General features: G+C 46.0%; 1 protein-coding gene and 1 long non-coding RNA gene across 3 annotated transcripts; one reads left to right on the forward strand and one right to left on the reverse strand.

Annotated features, from left to right (window-relative positions):
• Positions 1-8,848: 8,848 nt before the first annotated feature.
• Positions 8,849-19,305, reverse strand: LOC146344928 (uncharacterized). The gene is made up of 3 exons (XR_014792358.1): positions 18,855-19,305; positions 14,229-14,379; positions 8,849-9,769 (listed from the first exon to the last, which is right to left on the reverse strand). It is a non-coding gene; the product is annotated as an uncharacterized LOC146344928 (long non-coding RNA).
• On the forward strand, positions 18,999-26,244 carry POLR1F (RNA polymerase I subunit F). Of its 2 annotated transcripts, XM_084858603.1 has the most exons (4): positions 18,999-19,307; positions 23,065-23,206; positions 24,467-24,675; positions 25,737-26,244. In XM_084858603.1, exons 1-4 carry the CDS (start codon positions 19,084-19,086, stop codon positions 26,065-26,067), a joined length of 906 nt encoding a protein of 301 aa, XP_084714729.1. In that variant the 5' UTR covers positions 18,999-19,083; the 3' UTR covers positions 26,068-26,244. The 2 variants fall into 2 exon arrangements, with proteins under 2 accessions (XP_084714729.1, XP_084714731.1); XM_084858605.1 differs by lacking the exon at positions 18,999-19,307 and having other exon boundaries at positions 22,703-23,206; positions 25,737-26,237.
• Positions 26,245-27,957: the final 1,713 nt, after the last annotated feature.

A 27,957-nucleotide genomic window follows, 5' to 3' on the forward strand; every position in this document is an offset into this window, starting at 1 on the left:
CCCAGTCATTCTAAATGTATAAATCCAATGTTGTCAGATTCTTATACTCATGGAGAACATGAGAATAATTACAAATGTACACTTAAAGTAAATTAGTTGACATTAAAATCCAGCATACTTTCCAGACACTTATATGTGTTCAGTTGCCAATACAGGGAACAGATAGTCAGTGACGCAATAGAAAAATTGTGGACAATGTCCCACTACTATATTTTTCTGTGGGAGAAAAATATAAAAAATGCATTGTTTCATAAATTTGATTAGCAATGTAATGAACAAACGCAATACAAGTCATATGGGGCAACTGGAATAGATAAAAAGACTGGTCAAATCTAAAATCAAGGTCATAATTAGCTTTTTTCAGGTGACTAGCCCTAGGAAGAACATATATTAATATGCACAACTGTTCAGGCATGCTAATTTTGGTATGCTAAGAGAGCGATCGTATGGCCTGTAGACAGTGACTGGCTTCAGACAATACACCGTGGATCTTTGTGGGCTTTTTTAACCTATGATGAGCCATGGCACACATGGGCACCAGGTTGCATATGCAACTCTCCCTCGGGCTTGTTGTGTTGGGCGAATCCAGTGAGCGTGGATTACGTGAGGGTTTAACAACCCTAAAAGAGCCAGGGCCTGCAGGAGAAGCCACCACCACCACCACCACCGGGGAAGAGGCGTGCTTGCCGCCGCTGGGCCTGCTGCTGCCGCCGCTGGGCCTGCTGCCGCCGCCGCTGCCACCACCACCAGGCCTTCCTTGTGGACTTCTGCCTGGCAGACCGCCAGTCCCTGCAGGACCAGGCCCCCAGGTACCGAGCCAGCTGTGCTGCTCCACCTGCCCCTCCCTGGAGGGGCTACATAAGCTGGCTGGCTGAGGTGGCCTGGGAGAGCCAGGGCCTGCAGGAGAAGCCACCACCACCGGGGAAGAGGCGTGCTTGCCGCCGCTGGGCCTGCTGCTGCCGCTGCCACCACCACCAGGCCTTTCTTGTGGACTTCTGCCTGGCAGACCGCCAGTCCCTGCAGGACCAGGCCCCCAGGTACCGAGCCAGCTGTGCTGCTCCACCTGCCCCTCCCTGGAGGAGCTACATAAGCTGGCTGGCTGAGGTGGCCTGGGAGAGCCAGGGCCTGCAGGAGAAGCCACCACCACCGGGGAAGAGGCGTGCTTGCCGCCGCTGGGCCTGCTGCCGCCGCCGCTGGGCCTGCTGCAGCCGCCGCTGCCACCACCACCAGGCCTTCCTTGTGGACTTCTGCCTGGCAGACCGCCAGTCCCTGCAGGACCAGGCCCCCAGGTACCGAGCCAGCTGTGCTGCTCCACCTGCCCCTCCCTGGAGGGGCTACATAAGCTGGCTGGCTGAGGTGGCCTGGGAGAGCCAGGGCCTGCAGGAGAAGCCACCACCACCACCACCACCACCACCACCGGGGAAGAGGCGTGCTTGCAGCCGCTGGGCCTGCTGCCGCCGTCGCCGCCACCACCGCCACCAGGCCTTCCCTGTGGACTCCTGCCTGGCATTTTTAAGGGGATTTTAATTGTTCTGTTTGTTTGTTTTATTTTGTTGGGGGGGATTTTGTTGTGTTTTTAGGGGTGGGTAGCCTGCCTGATAGGTGGGAGCGAGGGGGCATGTGTCCACCTGATGGAGGCAGTGGGGGGAGTGTTGGGGGCCAGAACATACCGAGGCTGGGCGGCAGGCGCTGGCGGACCGCTAGGGGCAGGCCATGCCAGATAAGGGGAACAAGGGAGAGATGTGTAGTATCTGTCCCCTGCTCCGGGCCTGTCCAGAGCCAAAGGATGGCTGGGGGAGGCGTGACCCCATCTTCTGGCCTTCGTTTGCTGCTCTGCAATGCCAGGTCTGTTACCCAGAAAACCTCCCTCATCCATGACATGATCCTGGATGAGGGTGCAGACCTGGCATGTATTACGGAGACCTGGCTGGCCGAGGCTGCTGCTCCAACCCTTGCAGCCATGTGTCCAGCTGGATTTTCGTATGCACAGCAGCCGAGGGCTGGGGATCGGGGAGGGGGAGTGGCTGTTATCTACCGAGAGTCCTTGGGCTTCACCAGACCCCCTCTCCGGGAGACCAAGGTTGCTGAGTGCATGTACTGGAGGTTGGGCCCGAAGGGCAGTCTGCGGATTCTGCTCGTGGACCGTCCACCCCGCTGCACGACTGACTCCCTGGCCGAGGTGCTTGAGGTGGTCTCTGATGTGCGTGTACAGTCCCCTAACTTACTGGTGTTGGGGGACTTCAACGTACATTCGGAGGCCATCCTCACAGGAGCACCTCGGGACTTCATGGAGACCATGGCCTCCTGGGAGCTGCACCATATTCTAACTGGGCCCACCCATGTAGCCGGTCATGCACTAGACCTTGTGTTTGTTTCTGGAGAAGTGGGGAGTGATCTGGAAGTCGGGGGGTATATCCACCACCCCCTTGTCATGGTCAGATCACTATCTGGTGATGTTGGACTTCTCGGTTCCACAACCCCTCCGCAGGGGTGGAGGACCCATTAAAATGGTCCGCCCCAGGCGTCTTATGGATCCAAATGGATTCCTGAACGCGCTTGGGGATTCTCTGGGGCATGCCAACAGCCACTCGGTCGAGACCCTGGTGGGTGGCTGGAATGCCGAAATCACTGGGGCATTAGATCGGGTGGCTCCGAAACGCCCTCTCCCCCTGAACAGGGCTCGGACTGCACCATGGTTCAATCCGCGGTTACGAGCTCTGAAACAGGAGGTGAGACGGCTAGAGCGCCAGTGGCGGAAGTCTTGCTCCAAAGACGATCAGACACGGGCTAGAGCTATATCTTCAGCCTATCACGTGGCGGTGAAGGCAGCAAAAAAGGAATATTATGCTGCCTCCATCGCGTCTGCAGAGTGCTGCCCCAGGAGGCTGTTCCAAGTGGTCCGGAGCCTGGTCGGTCTTGTGGCTCCGGAACCACTGGAGCATTCTAAGGCCTCCTGTGAGGCTTTGGCAAGGCACTTTGCAGATAAAATTGATCAGATTAGGTGTGTTACTCTGCACACTGTGGATACAGTTAGTGAGCAAGAGGCGGCCTGTGGCAAACCGGTTTTGTGGGATCGGTTCCAGCTTCTTCCTCCTGATGAAGTGGACAAGGTGCTTTCATCTGTAAGGCCAACCACCTGCTTACTTGATCCTTGCCCATCTTGGCTCATTATGAGCTGCAGAGAGAGACTGGGTGAGGGGATCAAGGCGGTGGTGAACGCCTCCCTTGAGGAGGGAGTGATGCCATCAGCCCTCAAGGAGGCAGTGATAAGACCGCTCTTAAAGAAGCCCTCCTTGGATCCCCAAGTTCTGAACAACTTTCGCCCAGTCTCAAATCTGCCATTTTTGGGCAAGGTGATTGAGCGGGTGGTGGCGGTGCAGTTGAAGGCACACTTGGAAGAAACTGATTATCTAGACCCATTTCAGTCGGGCTTCAGGCCTGGGCATGGGACAGAAACGGCCTTGGTCGCCTTGGTGGATGATATGAGGAGGGCTCTGGATAGGGGTGAATGCTCCTTCCTTGTTCTCTTCGACCTCTCAGCGGCTTTTGATACCGTTGACCACGGTATCCTCCTGGACCGCCTGGAGGGGTTGGGCATTGGAAACACTGTATTGCGGTGGTTCCAGTCCTTCCTCTCTGGCAGGTACCAGAGGGTAGCACTGGAAGAGGAGGTTTCGGACCCGTGGCCACTTACTTGTGGGGTGCCACAGGGTTCCATCCTCTCCCCGATGCTATTTAACATCTATGTGAAGCCACTGGGGGCTATCATCAGGAGGTTTGGGGTGCAGTGTCATCAATATGCGGATGACACTCAGCTCTACCTCTCATTCAAATCTTCACCAAGGTTGGCCGTAGAATCCCTGTCCAAATGTCTGGAGACGGTGAGTGGCTGGATGGGGAGGAATAAGCTGAAGCTCAACCCTGACAAGACCGAGGTACTTTTGGTGGGAGACAAGAGGAGGCTGGGGGATGTTGACCTGGTGTTGAATGGGGTACAGCTACCCTTGAAAGACCAGGTCCGCAGCCTGGGGGTCATTTTGGACTCCCAGCTGTCCATGGAGGCTCAGGTGTCAGCTGTGAGCCGGACAGCGCTGTATCAACTCCATCTGATACGGCGGCTGCGCCCCTACCTTCCCGACCATCTGCTCCCATCGGTAGTACATGCCCTGGTCTCCTCTCGTTTAGACTACTGTAATGCGCTCTACGTGGGGTTACCCTTGAAGACGGTTCGGAAGCTGCAGCTGGTACAGAACGCGGCGGCTCGCCTGATTAAAGGCAGCCGCCGGCGAGATCACATCACTCCAGTGCTGAAGGAGTTGCACTGGTTACCAGTTGTTTTCCGGGCCAAATTCAAGGTGTTGGTTTTGACCTTTAAAACCCTATATGGTTCCGGCCCAGCCTATCTTAAGGAGCGCCTCCAGCAACACCAGACAGGCCGCTTAACAAGATCAGCCTCGGATGGCCTTCTCTCTGTCCCATCAGCCAGGACAGCTAGACTGGTGGGGACGAGGGAGAGGGCCTTCTCTGTGGTGGCCCCCACTCTGTGGAACTCCCTCCCTAGGGAACTCCGTCATGCCCCCTCTTTAATGAGCTTCCGTCGTGCATTAAAAACGTGGTTGTTCAGGCAGGCATTTGGGGTGGGTTAGGGTATTTTTTTTAAAAAAAATTTATGGTAAAATTTTATTGTTTTAAATTGTTTATGGTGGGTTGTACATCGCCCAGAGTGGCTGGGTGACCAGTCAGATGGGCGATTAATAAATTTAATAAATAAATAAATAAATAAATAAATAAATAAAGAAATAAAACAGACCATGGGTTATGCAAGGGTTGTTTAACACTCGGATAACCCACAGTCGCTGGGTTTGAACGACACGACAACTCCAGAGTGGAGGTTGCATGTTTAAAACGATAGCTGCAGATGTTGCAGCCTCACCGTGGATTAAATAACCCAAAGTGGGCTGTGATGTCATGTAAAAAACCCCAGTGTTTGAGAGGCCATAGGATGCTAAGGATTTCCCCCTCTGAGACAACAGACAGAGCTACGACCCCAGGGGGCAAAATCCAAGTGGGGATTTCTCACTCCCACCCCCCGAAGCCTCTCCCACCCACCACTGAAAGCTCCATGGTGGTTCCCCCTACCAAGGTTGGTGTTGAAATCTCGAGAGGGGTGGAAATAGGTGTGTTGGGTGCAGGCCCGTGGGTGGGGAGGGGTGAGGCCATGAATCTACCAGAGCCAAAGGCCTCTCAGCTCCAGCCCCCTCCCCAGCAAGGTGAGTGAGGTAGACTGGCTCGGAGGCCCGTCTTGTGAAAATAGTTATGTTGGAGGAAGGAGGGGATAAAGAAGCCTCTGCCATTCCTCCTGCCCCACCAGGCTCTTGCTGGCAGGGCTTAGGATGGGCCCAGGGCTCCAATATCGAAGCACTCTGTCTTATGAGTATCTGTCTGATAGGGTTATACTCTAACAGTTTTCAGTGTCTTTATTCCCCCACCCTGCCTAAAATCTAAAAAAAATGAAAGGGCAGTGTATGCTATTGAACTGTTGTGCCTTGAAATATTTACAAGTATTCCAGTGAGAATAATTTAGATGAAAAGTTTACACTTTGTTTGAATACATCACTTAAAGCACACTAAGGCTGAAACCCAGTGTGGTGTAATGGCTAGAGTGTTGGACTGGGAGTCGGGAGATCCGGGTTCTAGTCCCCACTCGGCCTTGGAAGCTTACTGGGTGACTTTGGGCCAGTCACTGCCTCTCAGCCCAACCTACCTCACAGGGTTGTTGTTGTGAGGATAAAATGGAGAAAAGGAGGATTATGTACGCCGACTTGGGTTCCTTAGAGAGGAAAAAAGGCAGGATATAAATGTAATAAATAAATAAATAAATAAATAATAAAAAACCCTATGGTCCTAGGAGGGTGAGTGCGGAGGGATGTCCGGCCTCCCTGGACAGCGCCAGAAAGCTCTGCCGCTGTGCCTGACCTGCTACCGCTGCTCTGCCAGTGGTGGTAAGGGCAAGATGGGCTAGATCCAAAGTCCCCTTCTGGCCTGGACACACCCAGGAATGGGAAGGAAAATTTTAAAAATACAAACTGGTAGCAAAAAATGTAAGGGGTGGGAAGGAAAAGTCCCCCCTTCCCTGGCCAGCACAAACACAGGAGAGGTTTTGCTTCTATGGTTTCTATGCCATGGATTCTTCTGAATGCCATAGAGAATTATTCTGTATGGGTGCAATCCTGTGCACCTTTAGACAGAACAAAAGTCCTATAACTCCCAGCATGCTAGGAATTGTAGGGCTTTTTTTGTTTAAACATGAATAGGATTGTGCCCTTAGTGCATTTTATTGAACTTTCCCCCCTAATCAAATAAATAAATCAGTTCAAGTATTTTTGGGAAAACATTTCAGGTATTTATACAGCATGTAAAATTAGTATCATCTTCATCGTAGTAATTAACATATGTATAGTGCTTTTAACTGCTCAAAGCGCTTGATGTTTATCTCATTGTAATCCTTACAGCAACACTGTAAAGTAAATCAGTATTATTATCTGCCATGTCGCAGATGGGGTGGCAGGAGGAGACTGAGGCTGGGATAGAACAGCTTACCAAGGGCTACCTTAGTGATTTTATGGAAGAGGTGAGATTCATCAAGGGACTACCTGGTTTGTGGCATACATTTATTAAAGAAAACTAAAAGGTAAATCAAATAAATATGTTAAGGGAGCAATCCTATGGCTGCGAGTCAGTGGCTAGACGGCCATACGGTATCTGGTTTTCCGGGAACCGACCTCAGAGCCCACGCTCCGAGGTCAGTTCTTGGAGACCTACTCCCCTTCCATGCTGCCTTGCAGAAGCCCCACACTCCCCTGCACTCCACGCTCCAAAGAGGAGCATGGAGCGGCCAAAACGGGACATTCCGAGGGGGGCGTTCAGGGGCAGGGAAGGCGGAAATGCCAATACGACACATCCTATGTGTCATCTGGCAGCCTCCTTCCCCGCTCTGCCTTCACATGGCTAGACAGCCAAAATTGGCTGGCTAGCTGCAAATGAAGGACAGGAGAAGCACGGAGGAAACAATCCCCTCCGTGGTTCTCCTGCCTTGCATTGGATAGGTGGTCGTTTCTGAGTTCGGAGGCGGCCACCTATCCCCATAGGATTGTGCCTTAAATTAGATTTCAATTGATTTAGGGCACAGAAAATCCACAACATTGGAGGTATCCAAAGTCAAGTATTTTACATCCTAATGATTTCAGTGGAATAGATTTAGGCCGCAATCGTATACACATTTACCTGGGAGTAAGTCCCACTGATCTCACTGGGACATTTTACAGGGCGGAAGGGGTAAACATGCATAGGATTGCACTATTAAACACATGCTAACTCTCACACTGGAAGTCAATGGAACCTGGAATGCACATATTGGGGCCGGATCTAATATTGGGAAGGGAGTTGCAGTGAAGTGTTGGAAGCATCCCACATGACCTGCCTTGCGCTCCTTAAGCCAACCTGCTGCCCTCAAGTGCAGTGGATGACTCTGTCCCAGTGCCAGTACCGAAGTTAGAGTCAACTGCAAGTCCAGTCGGCTTCTGTCCATGGAATGGGGGAGGGGAAGGAAAACTGTCTTGTCCTCTCCTCAGGGAGCAAACTGTCTGGGCCCACCACTGACAAATATGCAGAAAGATTCTGAAGTAAATTCAAAGCTATTTTAGCAAAATAATGCTGAAATATTCAATGTATATATATTATTGTGCCTGAATTTCTTTTTAAAAACAATTACAAAACAACTTATATTACAAGGTACTTCAGGTAGCTGAATTTCTTTGATGAGAGAGAAGAACTGAGAGGAAAAATGTAATGGAATGCCCCTAGCAAGAAATATTCAATGTATATATTAATATGCCTGAATTTATTTTCAAAAACAATGACAAAATAACTTACGTTACCAAATGATTCAGGTAGCTGAATCTCTTTGATGAGAGAGAAAGTGGGGGTGAACCGGAGAGGGGGGAGAGAAATGGAATGCTCCTAGCAAGACTTCACCTCAGTTTGTTTCAAGCAGTCCTTAAATCTGCTAACTATTAATCCTCTAATTTATTGGTTAATAATGACCTCAGAAACCCACACTCCATTACTCCACTATTAATCTCAGCATATTCTGAGTAACTGCAGCCCTGAGGGAAATCCACTTTTGTAGGTTTCATATGCCAAATGTTCAAGTGGTTCAACTGTGTGTTTTGGCAGCACATTCCAGGAAATAGGGTATTATTTCAAAACATTTGGATCTTTTCACACACACACACACACACACACACACACACCAGATAATGCAATAAAAAAATAGATAGATGTATTTCCCCCCCAAAAGATGAAAGAATGTTAAGATATATGTTACCGCAAAACTAGTGAAATGACTGTCAGGGGCTCATGTAGCTTGGAGACTGAGCTATGAATCAGAAAACTCCTGGTTTAAATCTTTCTTTCTTTCTTTCCTTCCTTCCTTCCTTCTTTCTTATTTATTTATTACCCCGTCTTTCTACCAAAAAATGGCACTCTTACCAAATTAGGTAGCCTTAGGCAAGCTACTTTCTCAGCCACAGCCCTCTTCCTCCTCTGCAATTATTATGGGGAATAATTACTGCACAGGGTTGTTATAAGGATTACAACTAGATAATGCATGTGAAGAGCTTTGAACACTTAGAAGTACTATACAAATGTTACTTACTACTACTATTGTGACCAGTGGAATATGTATATTAATTTGGTGGTCTAATCTGAGTTCAGGGTGGCACCTTTGCAACCCAGTAGTTCAGAGAAAAAGCATGACCAATGTAAAAGACCACAAACTCAAGATTTTAACTGAAACAAATCTATTAGTTTATTTATATACAATGCCTGAAAAAATAACATAATCTTCCTATGGAAGAGAAACGTATAAATTTTATTATTATTGATTATGATGATGATGAATGGTCAGAAAACTGCATAAGAAAGCAATTAGTAAAACAATAGAAATGATTTACAAATGACAAAAGAATGGTATTAGAACATCATTAATAAAACAATCAAAGCAATTTGAATAGCAATCCCAGGCCTATGTCTCCCTCCAGCCCCTAACTTGATTATTATTAACTATTCTACTATGATAGGCAAAATTCATATCTCCTAATCCAGTGCAGCGAGTTGTAGATCCTTCCATATTAATCAGAGCCAGAATAATAGAAAGGAATAAAGAAAAAAAGAACGACAAAGGGAGAGAGAAAAGGGGGAATGGGAGAATAAAACAATGGAGAGAAATGGAAATATATGAAGTGTGTAGATCTTTACTAAAAGTGACTAGAAATCCCTTTTTTTATTGATCAGAGATGCATATCTCACATTTTACATCTATTTGATAATGAAGCATGTGCATGGACATGTTATTCACCTTACATGACTCATGGTCTTTCGAGCGAAGAGGTTTCCAGTGCTCCTTTCATTGCCTTTCTGTTGCCGTGTAGGGACATTCCACATCCACATCTTCTTCCAAAGCAGCCCAAGTATTTCAACATCTGCAGTGATGCCTCTTGCTGTTCCTTTGGCATCTTAGTAGTTATGAAGTGTTGTTTGTACATATCATCAGGCCAAACACCAAGGTCACACTTCCAGCAGAATTCCAAGCAGTTTACACAGAGCCAAATTTTTCCATTGTGGGCATCCATCTTAAGCTATCATGGCTGCTCTAGAATCTGCAGAATCCAGTAGTCCCTTGGATCTAGCAGGGCCATAGCAACATTTCCTGCAATGGAGAAAGAGCCTCTATATTTCAAAGACCCCTGGTGATCCCAGTGTCTTGGAGTGAGAACCAGGCTTATTACCTTCTCAGCTGTCTCCAAGATTGAGGTTCATTTACTTTATCCCATAGGATCCAGTGGGAGCTATTCAGAACCATGCTGATTTTCTTACTGTTCCTTGGTCATGCTACTGCATCCTTCCCCAACCTGGTGCCCTCCAGATGTGTTGGACTACAAGATGGAATCATGACGTATAAGCCAAAGGAAACCTGGCAGACACAACTGGGAGAGATTCAAAGCTCTTCCTTTGCCCAACCTATTGAAATCAATGGAACTTAAAAGTGCTTAACTTTCTCTGGATCATGTTATTTTGAATCTAGTAATTAATAGGATTTATTTGCAATGTGGATGCACCTATGATTGATTCCACATTTTAAACAGATCATAGTCACAACAACCATGGAGCAAGTATCCTCTTAAACAACTGAGGATTAGCTTGGCAAAAAAAAGAAAGAAAAGCCACCCCTCAAGTCATTTATTTTAGCATTCATACAAATTCGTGGGCTTGCACTAAGATTAAATTTCTGCCACAATTCTCAGATATTCCATGTTTCTCATTTTTTTTCTTCTAAAAAATACAACGCTGACTTTTGACCTCTTGGGATTTTACTTCATTTTTTGCATGTGGGTGGATGAATGGGATGGTAAACAGTCAAACCAGTTACACTGAGAACCCAGAGAGCTGCCAAGTTAAATGTTAAGCTGAGTGGGAAGCAGAGGAAGAGAGCAGAAGCTCAGGCTTTCCAAACAACTCTGAGGTTAATGAAACACTGAAGGACCCACAAGTGAATTCTCAGTAGGAACTTTTGTTCCTCCAGGAGCAAGGAGGCTTCAGTTTCCCTCAAATAAAAAATAAGAAGAAATAGAGGATGAATGGAGTCTGGCTGAGTTCACAAAATATATGCTCTGGCATTGCAAATGTTTCACTGAGAACATCCCAGAGAAACCTTGCAACATAAGCACATAATGAATTTGGGCCTAGTTAAGAGCTAAACCCTGGAGGGAGCAATCCTATGGCCACTAGACAGCAGCTAGATGGCCATAGGATATCTGGTTTTCCAGAAACCGATCTCGGAGCTCGTGCTCCAAGGTTGGTTCGTGAAGAACTGACCTCCCCCCACTTCTGCGCTGCCTTGGGAGCAGCGCGGAACAGCCCCATGCTCCACACTCACAAGAGGAGCACGAAGCGGCTGAAAAGGGGAGTTCCGGGGCAGGGAGGGCGGAAATGCCTGTATGACACTTCCAGTGTGCCATACAGCAGCCTCCTCCCCTGCTCAGCCCTCCCGCGGCTAGACAGCCGCAACTGGCTGTCTAGCCAAAACTGCAGGGCAGGAGAAGCACAGAGGGAACAATCCCCTCTGCAGTTCTCCTGCCCTGCTTTGGATAGGAGGTTGCCTCCAAGTTTGGAGGCGGCCGCCTATCTGAATACGATTGCACCCTAAGTGAATACCAAGTAGAAGTGAAGACGGTCAGTCAGCACTTTGTTTAATGCAGGAAAAATAAGGGGAATCAATGTTGCTTGGCCCAGAAAATGCCACTTTCATCACAGCATATTAGCTTGCAATCACAAACCAATTCCAAAAGAGCTATCATGGATATTCCTGCAAGTGTTGAAAGGTGTGATTTACAAGGCACTGAAGCTAGCTTACATGCATATATGCTGCTTACATTGAAACTAACTGAAGAGCTGAGTTTACTGCAAATACGCACATTTAAGTGGTTAGTCTTATCTTCTCCAAACTGTTCCCTTCCAGATGTGTTAGACTACAACTCCCATCAACCCCAGCTAGAACGACCAGTGGCTATGCTTCCTGGAGTTGAGGGAAATTATAGTCTGGCTCAAACACATTTGAAGGTATGTCATGTGAAGAACTGAGACAGAATGATGTTTCAGTATTTGGTTTGGAATAAACTTTTCTTTGTCTGAAGATTATCCAGACTTCTTTGCTTCATTAAACAAGATAGAAATCTCATGAGATTTCTCACACTTCCTGAGTCATGCTAGAAATGCAATGGAATAAAGTCATTCACTGTATTTCATTAATTCTCTTTTTGCCTCAAAGCACACTCATGAATAGCTGACATTGCCAAAAGAAATAAATAGCTAATTGAAATATTCTGATGGAAAAGAAAGAGAGAAATGGACAAATGAGCTGCACGTTCACTCTGTAGATTAGATTAAATACTTGGTCCTGGACATTCAGTGACATAGGGCCAGTTTGCATGTTGCAAGCATTGAAAAGATTATCAGTAGTGAGCATGTATTCAGCGGGGGGGGGGGGTGAGGGGGAGCGGGGATCCAGCAAGAACTTACAGGCCTTGCATTAACAAAGATCCCAGAGTGGTTGATAAGAACCTCAGCTGAATATTTTAAACTAACCCCAAGCTTACAAAGGGAGAATAAGAGTCTGCTTAAAGCAGGAAAAAGTACAGGCTAGCTTCAGATTGGGCTCAGTTTAGGCTCAGCTTTAGGCCTTGAAGAACAGTTCATTTCAGCATATCAATTAAGTTTTAAAAAACACAGAGAAAAAGGATCCAGACCTTGCAAGCCACAGGCTTCCCAAATCACCTACCCTTTGTCTGCTGTCCTCTCCAATGACCCACTGAATAGAGGATCTCCCTTCAATAGGTCTCCCATTTACCTATTAATAGTCCTCCTTCCTAAATAGGAATCACCATTCTCTGTGGTGCCAACTGACCTACATTCCCAGCCACTGGAAGCCAGTGCTGATCAAGAGTTCACACACAGCCTCCCCGGCTTTTCAAAGGAGGCCATCCAATCAGAGTCAGTGCAGCAGCAGTTGGGCCTATCTATAGAAGGAGGCATGCTTGTGAGGGAGCCAGCAATCTGAGTAGGAGGAGCCCCTGACGAAGCATCTCAGCCCCAGGGACAAAGCATCAGCAAACAAGTGAGTTAAGAACCTATGCGAGTTTAGCAATAGGGCAAGAAAGCCAGGATAGTGAACTCTCCCATCCTTATTCATAGTAAGTAACTGTAAATAAATAACTGTAAATAATCTCCCCACCTTCTTGTAGTAAACAACTAAGTTTTCCAGGGAAAACACACCCAAATAATAATAATAAAAAAAAACAGTTATGAAGGTAGAAAGCCAGCAGAGGGGTGGGGGCTATCCAGTGTATTGAGTGCCACATGTACAACTGTCTGCCTACTGGACAGAAGTTGTGGGCGTGTGCTTGATGTAAGGAGATCCTGGATCTCAGGGCACAAGTTTGTTCCCTTGAAGCCAAGGTTGCTGACCTGGAGAAGCTAAGAGAGGCAGAGAGGTTTGTGGATGAGACCTTCAAGGACTTGCTAGCTGTGTCCCACTCCCAGGGTGACAGTTCCTCTGCTGTGATGGAGAATGCACATCTCGGGGAAGGGGAGCACCATTATGAGGAAGAGGGAAATGATCTCTTGGAAGGGACCCATTCTTTGGTAGACGAACAAATATCCTCTCTCATTGAGGATGTACTTCCAGGAGGAGGGAGGCTTGTGATAGTGGGAGATTTGATCGTTAGATACATGGACAGCTGGGTTTGTGATGGGCATGAAGACCACATAGTGAATTGCCTGCCTAGTGCGAAGGTTGCAGATATCACGCGCCATCTAGACAGCATAGTAGATAGTGCTGGGGTGGAGTCAGTGGTTGTTGGCCATGTTGGTACCAATGATGTGGGAAAATGTTTTCAGGGAAGATCTTGGATCCTTCCTCCCAACCCCCACAGGTAGTTCCACATCACTTACCTCTCCAATGTCAGAGCTCCAACGTTGGGAGAGGTATAAAACAGATATGGTGCTGGCAGATCAGGTATGGGTTTGGGTCTGCAGATTGCAAAGTCCTCCCAGTCCCCAGCCCCCCAACATGGTGGTGGGGAGGGGTTTACACCAGCCCTGGAGAACATCACTTCTTCCTCACTTCCACCTTGCTGGTATAAGCCCAGAAGGGCTTAGGATATATTGGAGGTTCTGGCATTGGAGCACTCTGAATCTAAAGATCACATTCCCCAACCTGGGATCTCCAAATGTTGGACTACAATGCCCAGCATCCCCCCACTGAGGATTTCCCCCACTGAGGATGCTGGGAGCTGTAGTCCAATACATCTGGAGGACTCCAGGCTGGGGAAGGCTGCTGTAGATCATAAAATTTCCTTGGGCACATTTAACAGTAATATTTTAACAGTTTCAAAAAGTGACTTAAATGTCGGTGAAAATGGCTTGCACATTATCCATTTCATGGTATTTAAAGGTCCTCTGCTGGGAGGAATGCTCAATGGCAGAGCCATTCCTTGATGAATGCTCATGCCATTCCAAATGCTACTAGGAAGAGCAAGCAAGAAAAAAGTTAACTATGGCTGCAAGGAAATTACACAACTGCTTTGTGAAGAATATGTGTCTAACCTAACCTGTTTCTTTTATTTCATTATCTGTTTTATGGTGATGTTATTGTCATGTTGTTCAGTCGTTCAGTCGTGTCCGACTCTTCGTGACCCCATGGACCATAGCACGCCAGGCCTTCCTGTCCTGTGCTCTCTCCCGGAGCGTGCTGGCCTATGCCTAAAAATAAATTGTAGGAGTCATGTAATTCATATGGAACAGCCATTCCCTTACAGTTAGATTGCAACAGCAAACACTGCAAAGATTAACAGGAGCAGGTTCAGAGTTTAGCAGACATCACATCATCAGTCAGTCACACAGAATATTCAAGGCTCAATTGTGCCACCTGGTGACTCCTTCCTAGACTACATTTGTTTATTCGTGCAGTTTTTTGTTTCAACTACATATTTAAACTGATATTTGCCCTATTTCGAAATGGTTAGAAAAGTTTAGATTTTTCTGCTTTAAAAAAGACTAAATATTGAAATGTACAGATCTTGCTAAATACACACACACACACACACACACACACCCTTCAAAAGCCTCCTAAAAATGTGGCTGGAAATAATCCGTGTCTATACACATTGAATTGTCTTGCGTTGCCTCAAATGTGCTCAGGTTTGGGCTATGCCAAAATGCTAAAAGGATGAAAGCTTCAAAATGTGGGAGGATCATGTTTATAATCCTTCTTATTAGTAGGCAATGATTCAAAGAATATTACTGAACAACATGGAAAAGGAACATCTGGATTCTGCTATTCTAATTCTAAATTACTACATTTTAGACACAAATAAACTGATCTGAATTGGAGCTGGAGCATCAATCTGAATATAGTTATCTTTCTATAAAAGATTTGTTCTAGGAAGAAATATAAACAAATAAATGAATAAGTAAATAACATTATACCTCATTGAGTCTGTGTGATGACAAAGTTTACGTTTATCTAAGCTGCAATTCTATATGTACTGATCTGGGAGTAAGTTCCACGAACTTAATGGAGCTTACGTCTCAGCAGACTGGCATAAGATTGATTTGTTAAAGTGCTATTCTAATTTACAGAGTTTGTAAATATTGCGCCCTTAAATTCTTTGCATTTACTGTCATTCTCTCTTGGTCCTGTGAGTCCTGTAACTTTAGCCCTAGGACGTAGGGGTGTGTATGTGTGTGTTCTATGTTTAAGCTATGTAACATACACACACTATGTGTGTAAGCTATGTTTAGGCCTAATATTTTGCTTTGGCTACCATTCCTTGTGTTAGACAGATTATTGGGGAATGGTCCAGGATGGGGGTGAATGATTAGGAAATAGCCAGAGATCTCTGATTGTTTGAAAGGAAGAGCTTGAGAGCGGACACTGCCTTTCCACCTGCCCCCTGCTGCTAAGAGGGTCTGATGCAGTAGAGGCTGGTGGCTCCAATTTCAGGAGATATCCAAGGTGGTGAACCTATTTTGAGGATAGGGTTCCACAGCTTGGATAGCTCCTTTAGAGTTCTGGCTGGTTCTGACTGAAATCCAGAGTGGATTCACTGCCTCACCGAAATCAGAGCCACCTGCCTCCACTGGTCTGATGTAAGGTGTGTGTGTGCATGCACATGTGTGTGTGTGTGTGCACGCACTCATGCATGTGTTGTCCATATTTGTGTGAGTGTTTGTTTAGGCAATTCTGGAACAGAGACAGAAGCAGAGAGGGTTGAGAGGTAAGATTTGGAGCATCGTTGGGTGCAGGCAGGACACCATCCTCTCTTTGACCCGGTTCACATGATGAAACAAGCAATTGTTAACCAAACCATGGGTTGTTTGTGAGTGGGTGGGAGTAGGGATGGGCGAACCCCCTAACATCCAGTCCAGAGGGATCCACCGCAGGGAAATCTGGGTTGCTTGAGGCGCCATGGATTTCCCTGGTACATCCGCCGGATTTCACAGGGCAGCCTCCGGCTTTATAAAATTATAATTGTAAAAATTATAAAATTACAGCCATAATTGGCATATTTATGCCATTTGCAGCCATAAAGCACTTACTTCTACCTAAATGGTGGCCATTTACAGCCACAACATAGGTAGAAGTAAGTGCCTTACAAATGGTGTAAAAAACCACCAATTACAGCTGTAATTTTCCCATGATAGGTTAATGGCAGCTGCCATTAGCCTATTTTGCCTTGTATAAAGCTGGAGAACCGTCCTGCGTGAAATCCGGAGGACACACAGGTGAGGCAGGGAGTCCACTACAGACTCTGCAGGCTGGATTCTTGGGAATTTGGCCTCACTGGAGTCCACTGCAAATTTCTCCAGCATCCCTAGGTGATAGTGAATGAGCTGCCTCTCCACTGCTCGTCCACTTCCACTTTAAATGAACAAACCATGAAACCCCCATTCCTGGGTTGCTTCCTGATGTGCAAACCCCCAAACAACCCAGGACCTAAACAACCCAGAGTTAACCCACTGTTTGTTACGTTAACTCTGAGTTATTTAATTCCTAAACAACCCAGATATTTCGGGTTCGAATGTCACGAAACAAAGTTGCGAGCAGGTGGGAGGTAGCGTGCTTGCTCGCTTCCACACCCTCGGTCTGCTCTTGAGTTAAGCTACCCAGGAAATGGCCATGACATGGACATCTGTTCTTTCTCTCTGGAGATCTGATGTGAGCCTACCATTAGATTGAGGTGGTCCCCTCAGGCACCTGATTTTGGGTTCATAACAGAGCCACAAGTGGTTAGTTATCTGAATTATTATTCTATTTGTACTGCCAGGGAGAGATGCTTGGCCAAACTTGAATGCTATGCAACATGATTTTCTACTGTGTCTCAGGCAGCAAAACGTCTTGGGCCAGTCCTGCAGAGCAAATGCTACTTGCCTCCACTTTGGTTCTACTTAGATATTTATAATAAACCAAACATTAGCTTTAAAATACCATAGATCTCCAGTGCTCTCCCGTCCAAAGGAAACCAAAACCTGAGAAGCAATACCCCTACACAATCTCACTGCTCCCACAGCAGTCTCTTTTGTTAGCATTTTCAGAAATTTTCTAAAACTACATCCCCTCTAGCCTTTCACAGATGAACATGCTTGTAACATCCCTGTTCTCAGAACATGCTTGTAACATCCCTGTTCTCACATTCAGGATCATCACCCAAGCCCACTATTGAGGGGACCCTCAAGATATTTAATTTTTACAGGCCCCGGGGAAAGAGCTGAGGACAGATCATTATAGCAACTCCTGCTAATAAAATTTCAAAGCATCACAAGAAGCCAAAATGTAGAGACAATGATTTATCAGGGCCAGCAACCAGAAAACATTGTCTCTGGTATTATGGAGAGCTGGAGACAATTAATGTATTCTTTAGTTGCAACGTGAGCCCATGAGTCAGCCTTCCCCAACCTGGTCTCCCACAGATGTGTTGGACTACAACTCACAGCATCCCCCAGTCAGCATAGCATCAAGCTGGGGAAGGCAGCTGTAAGTGGTATATATCTGGACTAAGACACTCCATCAATGATGGGGAGACCTAGGTGTGCACATTAATGCCCATTTTTTCCAACTTTTGTATCAACCAGGAGAACTATCTGGAGGGTTTTCCTCACAAGGAGCCGTGGAATGAATATCATACGGTCACTTGAAGGACAGAAAATAAGAATAGGAGGCAGTGATATGGTAATGAACTTTCATAGGAAACCATTCAAGGCAAAGGAATATAATTTCAGCTGCAATGCCATCTTCTCCTTACAGTCTAATTTTGATGTATTCCCATCGTTTTTCTTAAAAGCAGGTAGCGTGGGTCATATAGCATCAGAGACAAACATCCTGATGAGCCATCTATGCCATTTACAAAACTTAAGTAGCCACTGCCTTACTGCTTTTGGCCATTTTGCAGCTTCTTTTCATAATGATTTTTTGAATGCACCATTTTGTAAACAAGCCATATCACTAAAATTGTAGCCAGATTTCATTCTGCCAAGCCTCGAGCTACAAACTATTCATACATACTATACACATGAAGCCTATTAAAACAGATGTTTCCTATTTGAGATCACTTATCTCAGAAAAAACAATTTTCTGTGCTATGTTAATAATACAGGAAAATCAGAACAAATCAGTCCCCCCAACATGGTGCATTTTGTCTGAACATGTCAAGGCGCTTTAGATATTTAATTATTACTCAAGTTATAATAATTGTAAGGTGGGAAGAAAACGAATTAGATGTGCTAGAAATTGGGCATCCCACAGTAAAGGTAAGCAAAAAATAAAACAGCCTGCATGTGTTGATGCTTTTGTTATTACATAATTGTTACTTTGCACTTCTTAAACCAAATACTTTAAAATGGAAAGAATACAGCTATTATTTAACACCTTAAGGAAAAATAGCCACCATCAAAGCACGATCTTTTATCCACAGAAAATGCAGAAAGCAACTATGCAAACAGCGCCCGTGGTACCAAAACCCACAGCCGACTCTTAACTAGCTGTAGGTTAACACCACGCCCGATTAAATAGATACAGCCGGAGCGCGAGGACAGGCTAATCAAGCATATCTGGGCGGAGTTTCCAGGGCTGCTGGTGCTGAGTGCGGAAGGGCGAATGCTCGGCCGCCTCTTGCCTCGGAGGGGGGGGGGAACCCTCTCCGTCCTCGTAAGGACCCGGATGAGGAAATGTCATTTACCTCGCTGGGCGGAGCGAAGGGTGGCAAGCCACACATAAGATGGCTGCCGAACCACCGCCGGAAGGGAAGGAAGAAGCGTTTCCTCTTGGCTTTCTCCAGCTGCGCGATTCGCCGCTCGTCATGGAAACGTCATCGGTGGGCGACGAGCCGGGGAGAGAGAGGGCGAGTGGGCGCCTCGTGCTTGACGGGCGGGCGAACAACCGGTCGGGTCGGTTGGCGTTGGAGCGCTATGGCGGGAGCGGCGGCCGCAACGGCGATGGCCTCGACGCCCGCTCCCACCGACGCCGAGCTGCCTTCCTTCGAGGCTGCGCGAGGGCTGGCGGGGAGCCGCTACTCCTGCCTGGTGGTGACGCCGCACAGGAGGCACATCGCGCTGCCGCCGCGCTCCCTGCATCGCAAGCGGACGGGGATCTGCGCGCAGCTGGACGCGGAGCTGCGCCGCTATTCGGACGGGTACGTCGTGCGCGGGCAGAACAAGCGGGACCGCGCGAAACGTCCCTGGCGCCCTACAATGTCCTCCCGTGCGAGGGGAAGGGGAGCAGCTCCCCTCCTTTTCCGCCCTCTGGAAAACGCCGGGGGAGCGGCTCGTCCAGATTAGACTGCGAGGAGGAGAGGGCCTTGCAGCTGAAATTATATTCCTTTGCCTTGAGTGGTTTCCTGTGCAAGCTCATTACCTTATCATTGCCTCCTGTTCTTATTTTCTGCCCTTCAAGTGGCGGTATGATATTCATTCCGCGGGTCCTTGTGAGGAAAACCCTCCAGATAGTTCTCCTGGTCGATGCAAAAGTCGGAAAAAATGGGCATTCATGTGCACGTGCACATAGGGTCTCCCCATTATTGATGGAGTGGCTTTGGCTGTACCTCTCCCGCAAAAGGTGTTTATCTGCCAAGTATAATTTGTTTTTATTAGTTTAAAATTAATTTTAGGCCTCCTTTAAGGGTGGAACCCTCTCAAGGTGGCATGCAAGATAAAAACCATACAGATAAATATGACTACATGTGAAGTAAAAGTCCGTAAAAATCGGGATTACCAAAAGAAACGCCATAAAAATTAAGAATTATCAATGAAATCAGCAGCCCGGGGATGCTATGAAGGTTTCAGACCAGTGAAAACCCGGGGGGGGGGGGGTCAGAGCTTTCCTGAAGACTTGCAGGAAGGAGCCTGATGAAACCCTGATGGAAGCTGATAGAACTCCGAGTAGTGCGCGCGCGCTCTCACTCTCGCACACACCCATTATATTTAATAATTATATTTAATAATTATATTTAATAATTATATTTAAGTATAGGAATTTCTACCCTGCCTTTCAAGCAAGTTCCCAGAGCAGCTACCCACCCACTCAATAAAACTGACCTGTTAAAAACATTTGAAACGTACAAACATACTTGAAGCAGTATAGTTCTAAAAAGAGCAGGATACAGCAGTTACGAGCAGAGAGAAAATAACTTAAAAATATGGGGAAATTTTTAAAAAAAGTCTCTGCTTGGCGCAGAATTTGTAGGTACCCAGTGAGTCTCTATGGGAGGGGTGTTCTAAAATCAGAGCACCACCACAAAGGAGGCCCTTTACCTGGTAGCGACCCAACTTACTTTTGATGGCAGGATCATCTATTGAAGGTCTTAGGATAAGGACAGCTGGTGATTCTCTGGCAAACTAAACCATGAAGGGCTTCAAAGATTAAGACTAGCTTTCTGAATTGAGCTCAGAAATTGACCAGGAACCTACAATTGATGAACATAGGCCTAATGTGATCGTGATGCCCAATCCCTGTTGTATACAGAATAGGAAGGAATTTGAACATAGCTTGATCTCTCTCTCTTCCACCCTTTCCCTGCTCCCCACAAAATAATGCTCTGTGAGGGAGCTTTTTTACTTGCCTTTCTTCATATATTGAGCCGCAACCTTAAATAAGTTATAATTTTATCCTTTCCCTCATCTCATTTTGTTTTTTTAAGGCATGAAATTGTCTTACTTACTTGCTAGTCTTGATCAGGTGTTGATCAGTTGGATGTTTCCCTTCTTGTACTCCTTGTGGGTGCAATGGAAACTTTCTAATTTTGCTGTGAAGCTAACATAAATGCCTGTAGCTACGGCATACTCCCTAAAATAAAAAGCCTGCTAATTTATGCCTATGTGGTATAGCACAAAGTAGCCAATCAGCAACAGATCTTGTCTCAAAGGAATTGTTATCTGTAGGAGGACTATCTGACTAACTGTGGAGCTATGCCTATGTCTATCAGTTGCTAAGAGTATAGAGCCAAGGAGTGGTAATGATTCCAAAATAGTGAATGGTAATGGATTGAGATCTGGTGTATTTTCACTTAGAGCAATCCAAAGAACTTCCTTATAAGCACACAGTCGGTTTATGTATGCGTGATAGAGTGTCTCTGAGTTGTAAAACTGACTCAGAAATTATGTAAGAGTTTCAGTTTGAATAAATATCCAAAGCCTTGATCCATACACAAAGCTAGCTGGCTTGGTTGCAGCTACTGACTGCAACAAAGCAGTCTTCTCTCTTTCTGCCACCCTTTCAGGCAATATACTTTGATAGACTTAAGCAGGGGTTGGTTTATGCACTGACATCAGTGTACTGTGTTCTACTTACTTTGTACTAGAATTGCCGTGATCCACCACTGTGTATTATATATACTCTCGGTTTGTACATTTAAGTCGTAACCAGTGGTGGCTTCAGGATTTTGGTGGAACCAACAGGTGCATACTCTCAGTGGGACCCACTCTACCTGGAAAAAGTGGGCAACTGCAAATTTTCTCTCATTACCTCTGACTTTCTTGGATGTTATATGCAAAGTGGGAATGGCACTGTTACAATGAGTTCTTAGGACCTTAGCGTAACTTAAGTGATTTTGAGTAGTTTTGTAAAACTACTAAATTGGATCAAAGATCCATGTAGTCCAGCACTCTTTGCAAGCCTCCCAGTAATGTGGACCTCTAAGTTTGTTGTTTATTTGGTCAGTCGCTTCCGACTCTTTGTGACTTCATGGACCAGCCCATGCCAGCGCTTCCTGTCGGCCGTCGCCATCCCCAGCTCCCCCAAGGTCGAGTCCATCACTTCCAGAATATCATCCATCCATCTTGCCCTTGGTCGGCCCCTCTTCCTTTTGCCTTCCACTTTCCCTAGCATCAGCATCTTCTCCAGGGTATCCTGTCTTCTCATGATGTGGCCAAAGTACTTCAGTTTTGCCTTTAATATCATCCCCTCAAGTGAGCAGTCTGGCTTTATTTCCTGAAGTATGGACTGGTTTGATCTTCTTGCAGTCCAAGGCACTCTCAGAATTTTCCTCCAGCACCACAGTTCAAAAGCATCTATCTTCCTTTGCTCAGCCTTCCTTACGGTCCAGCTCTCGCAGCCATAGGTTACTATGGGGAATACCATTGCTTTAACTATGCGGACCTTTGTTGTCAGTGTGATGTCTCTGCTCTTCACTATTTTATCGAGATTTGTCATTGCCCTCCTCCTAAGAAGTAAACGTCTTCTGATTTCCTGGCTGCAGTCAGCGTCTGCAGTAATCTTTGCGCCTAGAAAGACAAAGTCTGTCACTGCCTCCATGTTTTCTCCATCTATTTGCCAGTTCTCAATCAAGCTGGTTGCCATAATCTTGGTTTTTTTGAGGTTTAACTGCAACCCAGCTTTTGTACTTTCTTCTTTCACCTTAGTCATGAGGTTCCTCAGCTCCTCCTCGCTTTCAGCCATCAAAGTGGTATCATCTGCATATCTGAGATTGTTAATGTTTCTTCCAGCGATTTTAACTCCAGCCTTGGATTCATCAAGCCCAGCACGTCGCATGATGTGTTCTGCATACAGGTTGAATAGGTAGGGTGAGAGTATACAACCCTGCTGTACTCCTTTCCCAATCTTAAACCAGTCCGTTGTTCTGTGGTCTGTTCTTACCGTTGCTGCTTGGTTGTTATACAGATTCCTCAGGAGGCAGACAAGATGACTTGGTATCCCCATCCCACCAAGAACTTGCCACAATTTGTGATGATGCACACAGTCAAAGGCTTTAGAATAGTCAATAAAACAGAAATCGATGTTTTTCTGAAACTCCCTGGCTTCCTCCATTATCCAGCGGATATTGGCAATTTGGTCTCTAGTTCCTCTGCCTTTTCTAAACCCAGCTTGTACATCAGTGGACCTGTTGATGGTGTCTTTATGTTGATCAGTGGCAAGTGGTTTATTCTATTTTGCAGCTTTCAAGGTGTTCCTGTGGCTTATGATGACATTAAAATAACAAATGAACTGGGAGATATCATTGATGACATTGGAGCTATCCATCTGGACATTGAAGCAAATTTTGTCGTATTTCAGCCTAAACCAGGGAAAAAACTTGTGGTATGTAAATAAATATTTGACCAGTTCTTCCAGTGGTTAAAATGGAGCCTTTCTGGTAGGTGATGAAAGTACCCTATGGTAAATCTAACCGCAGTGTGCTTGAATAGACTTGTATTACAGTAGCGTGTAATATCTAAGGCTTCTTTGTTATAGGCATTTACCTTCTTACAGCCTGACTGTATGTAATATTAGGCATTCTTAAATCCATTAAAATGAATTTGTTGTTCTTGTTCAGTCGTTAAGTCGTGTCCAACTGTTTGTGACCCCATGGACCATAGCACGCCAGGCCTTCCTGTCCTCTGCTCTCTCCTGGTGTGCTGAAGTTGATATTAAAATTAATGCCTTACCACAAATACTGTTGTTGTCAGTACTTTTTTTTTGTGAGGGTGGTCCTCTTTGATTATTCCTAGCATGCTAGTTGTGGAGCTCAACCAAAAACTCTAGGTAATCATTCTGTGTAAACAAGAAATCACAACTGCACTTGAAGCATTTTACAAAAATCGCATTGTCATATGGCTTCACAACCTGTCACAGAGCAAACCTTGAATACTGTAGTCAGAATTCCAAAAGATATGACTGGTTCATCTGCTGTGAAAACAGTATTTAGGATATCTGCAATGTTGATAATCTAAACAGATGCAGACCAGGGTTTTGAAAACTGAAATGTTAAAGGATCCTGGGCCAGGTGGTTCCTACAAATAATTTCAGCTGATGACTTACATATGTGTGTTTAACATGCAAGCATACACCCTAGTTCCATACCCCTTTTATGCAGCTGCAAAGACAACCATTATCAGGTTAATGCTGTGCTGCTAAAGATGGGCCTAGATTCTGTCGTGGGCATTGCACTCTAAAAAAACAACCACTCCCCCCACCTAAAGTCTGTAAGTATCTGTGGGGCTGGTCCCTGTTTAGTGATAACTTTTTCTAAACTTCATCTTAAATCATACTGAATGTACTAAGGCAGGGGAGGGGAACTGAGTTGGCCTAAATCCTCCCCAGCTCTCCATGGGCCAGAGAAAGTGACAGGGCATAGCCATGCCCCATTACATTATCGTTGCCCCAACACAAAGCAGTGGTTGGAGCTCTAGCCAGGGGGTTGTGTCAGGGCTGCTTTGCCATTGCTGTGCCAAATGGGGAGTATCTGCGGGATGGATTAGTCCCACGAACTGTGAGCTACAGTTGTATATGTAAGAAACCATGGTATGATTTCACCAAACGTGCTATGGCATATTCCTAACATGTCTTGTGTTTTTCCAGGGTATAATCAATAAAGTGGCCCCTAGCTACATAGGCTGTCTAGTACATGGATGTTTCAATGCTTCTATTGCAAAACCTGAACACATAACAGCTGACGAATGGAAGAACCTTGACTTTCAAATAGGTCATAGACTGGTATTTAAAGTAATGCATTTTGATTCAGATGCCTCTGGAGTGTTTTGCATCCGAGGAAAATTGTGTAGAAACAGGTACAGTAGTAACATGTGGCTTTCACAAAGTACTTCAATAGAATGAGTTTATTTTAAGTATGCAGGATAAACAGCAAAATCACTTTTGTTGCATAGAATGCAACAAGAGCTTTGATGTCTCTGACATACGCTGCAGATGAACCAGGTTGGAGAACAGGTTTGTAGGAGCTATGAGAATTTGAAAGATACTTGAAAATGAGGGGGAGTGTTACCCCAGAGAGCAATTTAATAGTGGGACAAATGGCTTGTGCCCCAAATATCTCCATATTGTTAGCCAAGTTTCTGTCACCTTCAGATATGAAAGGCATTTCAGTGCCAGTCTGGCAAATAAGGGTAACACTTAAGGTGGTGGTAGTAAAGCAACCAAAGTTTGCTTATAGAAAAACATTTGATCTTTGTCAACTGGACATGTGGCAGAAATAGGAAAATGAATAGGTAATATAGAATAGGAATATGGTTGAATGAACACAGAATAAAGGCACAATCCTATGCATGTTTAGACAGAAAAAAGTTCAGCTCCCAGCATGCCCCAAGTGTTGTATGACTTTTTTGTCTAAATATGAATAGGATTGCACCCTAAGGGCACAATCCTATGGCCGCTAGACAGCGGCTAGATGGCCATAGAATTGTAGGGTTCTAGGTGGCACCTTGTAGGTGGCGCAGTTCGCCCCCGGCTCTGTGCTCGGAAGAGCAGCGTGGGGTGGGGGAAAAGGGGGCATTCTTGGGGGCGGGGAGAGGGCGGCAGAAACACCGTTATAATGCTTCCTAGGCGCCATCTGGCTGCCCCCCCTGCTTCAAGCCGCTCCTGTTAGACAGCCAAAATTGGCCATCTAGCCACAAAGGCAGGGTGGCTGGAGTGCGGCGGCGAAAATCCCTTCCGCGCTCTGCCCACCCTGCATTGGATAGTTGGTTGCCTCCAAGTTCGGAGGTGGCCTACTATCCCCATTGGATTGTGCCCTAAGTAGCTTTAATTTTGAAATCTAATTGTTGTTGTTCTTGTGATACTGTTTCAATATGATATCCTTGGAAAGCTCATTCTCTGCATTATTTTTGCAATGTAGCACTGGCAAAGACACCGCACAGGAAAAACGCAAGAAAAAACATGAAAAGCACTGCGATGTACAAAATGGCACAGAGGAGATGGAAATTGACGTAGCGACGACTGTGATCGAAGATGGAGAGACGCAGAACAATGACATTGATTACGGAATTTATGATATGCTGGAGAGAGGGAGTGGGCGAGACAGAGCCGACTTGGGGATGCATGCCAGTGACTCCAGTGGCTACCATAGTGACCATGGCAAATCTAAGAAAAATAAAAAACATTCTGAAGAAGAAAATGGACTCCTGGGGTTGTCAAAACCCAAAGCTAAAAAGAAGAGAAAGGAATGAAAATGAGTCTGAATAATGTCAAAAGTGCCTTTGCTGAACTTGGAGCCCTTCCATCAGATGTATTTGAACTAATTAGACTTCATATTAATGCCACTGCAGGAGTTCCGTTGTAAATGCTGTATATATGCACATGGAGAAGATGTGTAAAAGCAGATAATAAACAATCTGAGAAAAGAGAACCATGGCTTCTTTTCACTGTTTTTAGCCACCAAATACGGAGGGAGCAATCCTATGCAGATAGGTGGCCACCTCTGAACTCTGAGCCGACCACCTATCCAATGCAGGGTGGGCAGAGCACAGAGGGGGTCTTTGCCTCCACGCTCCCCCCGCATTTGCAGCTAGATGGCCAATTTTGGCTGTCCAGCCACAGTGCTTCAGGGGTGGGGGCGGAGGCTGGAGGACACATAGGAAGCATTGTACCATCCCTTCTGAGGTCCCCACCCCCTGGGAACACCCCATTTCCTCCCGCTCAGCATTGCTCTTACAAGCATGGAGGCTGGGATGATCCGCGCTGCCTATGAGGCGGAGGGGGTGGGGAGGCGGTTTTCTGGGAACCGACCTTGGAGTGTGGGCTCTGAAGTTGGTTCCCAAAAACCAAATAATCCTATGGCTGTCCAGCCGCTGTCTAGCGGCCATAGGATTGCGCCCTAATACTCCTAAAAGTTTTAGGAAATCCATTCTAAAAAAGTTCAGAAGTTCCTGAACTGCAGTCTTTCCCTACGGTATTTATCTGTCTCACTTTAAGGAGTAAAATTTCCCAAAGTGCTATTAACTGATCTTTCTAAAGTGCAATTATATACAAACTGTTGTCCATCAAAAGTGAAAAGTATGTAGGACATCTGGGCTCTACCGTACTGCAGTGCCTCCAGCTGAGATGGCTTAAATTGTGAGGTACTGTGTTAAATGATGATCCAGGACTTTACCCCCAACTTGATCAGGAAATGGCTTTGTTTAAAACAAACAACCCACCCCCAAAACTCCACACATATTTAATGGGTGGTGGGAAAGAGGCAGCAAGCAGGAGGACTAGGTTTGCATAAAATTTTAGGCAATGGATTTCTGATTGAGCAGAAATAAATTGGCCCTCTGGATTAAGATTGTGGAGTGGATGCTTCCGTCATTTTCTCAGAGCCTTCACCTGTCAGCCCTGCCACCAAGAAGAGGTAGGAGCTGCAGATTGCTGAGATGCCCTACCCTCTATGAACCAAAATGTTGGTGTTACCTGGCTTGATTGCTAAGTGGTGAATATCTCCCTGATAGTCACCATAGAAGGAGCACCAGTTGGAACAGCAACAGTAAAAGCCTGGGAAGTGGAAATCTTACAGCATTGTCTCCCGAATGCCTTCATCAGGCACTGCCTCCAAGTACTTACACACAAATAACTAGTGCTTTAACTATTTGATATTTGGATGGTGTAATAAATGTGCTCTTTTGTTTATTTTTGAACCACTCGGATACCAACTCTAGATCCAAAACAAGAGTGTTGCATTTCCTCACTGTTAAGTAAACAAGGTTATACCCACTTATATGGGAGTAAGTCCTGTTGAACTCAGTGGCTGTACTACTGAATAGACAGCCACTGAATAAGCAGCCTTCTACATGATGTCCTCCAGATGTTCTGGACTTCAACTCCCATCAGCCCCATCTGACATGGCCAGTAGTCAGGAATCCTGGGAGCTATAGTTCAAAACATATGGAGGGCACCAGGTTGGTGAAAGCTAGAGTGAACAGTTCTGGGCTAGCAGATGGACACATAGTCTAACCTGCTTTCTAGCTTAGCCAGACCATTGATCCATCTAGCTCAGTATTGCATTGGCTCTCCAGAATTTCAGACAGGTTTACCCCACCTCTATGTGCAGATGCCGGGTATTGAACCTGGAACCTTCGGTG

Source organism: Heloderma suspectum, chromosome 5 (assembly GCF_057233095.1).
Source record: "Heloderma suspectum isolate Gila_16-S chromosome 5, 16-S_ref, whole genome shotgun sequence".
Classification (NCBI taxonomy): domain Eukaryota; kingdom Metazoa; phylum Chordata; class Lepidosauria; order Squamata; family Helodermatidae; genus Heloderma; species Heloderma suspectum.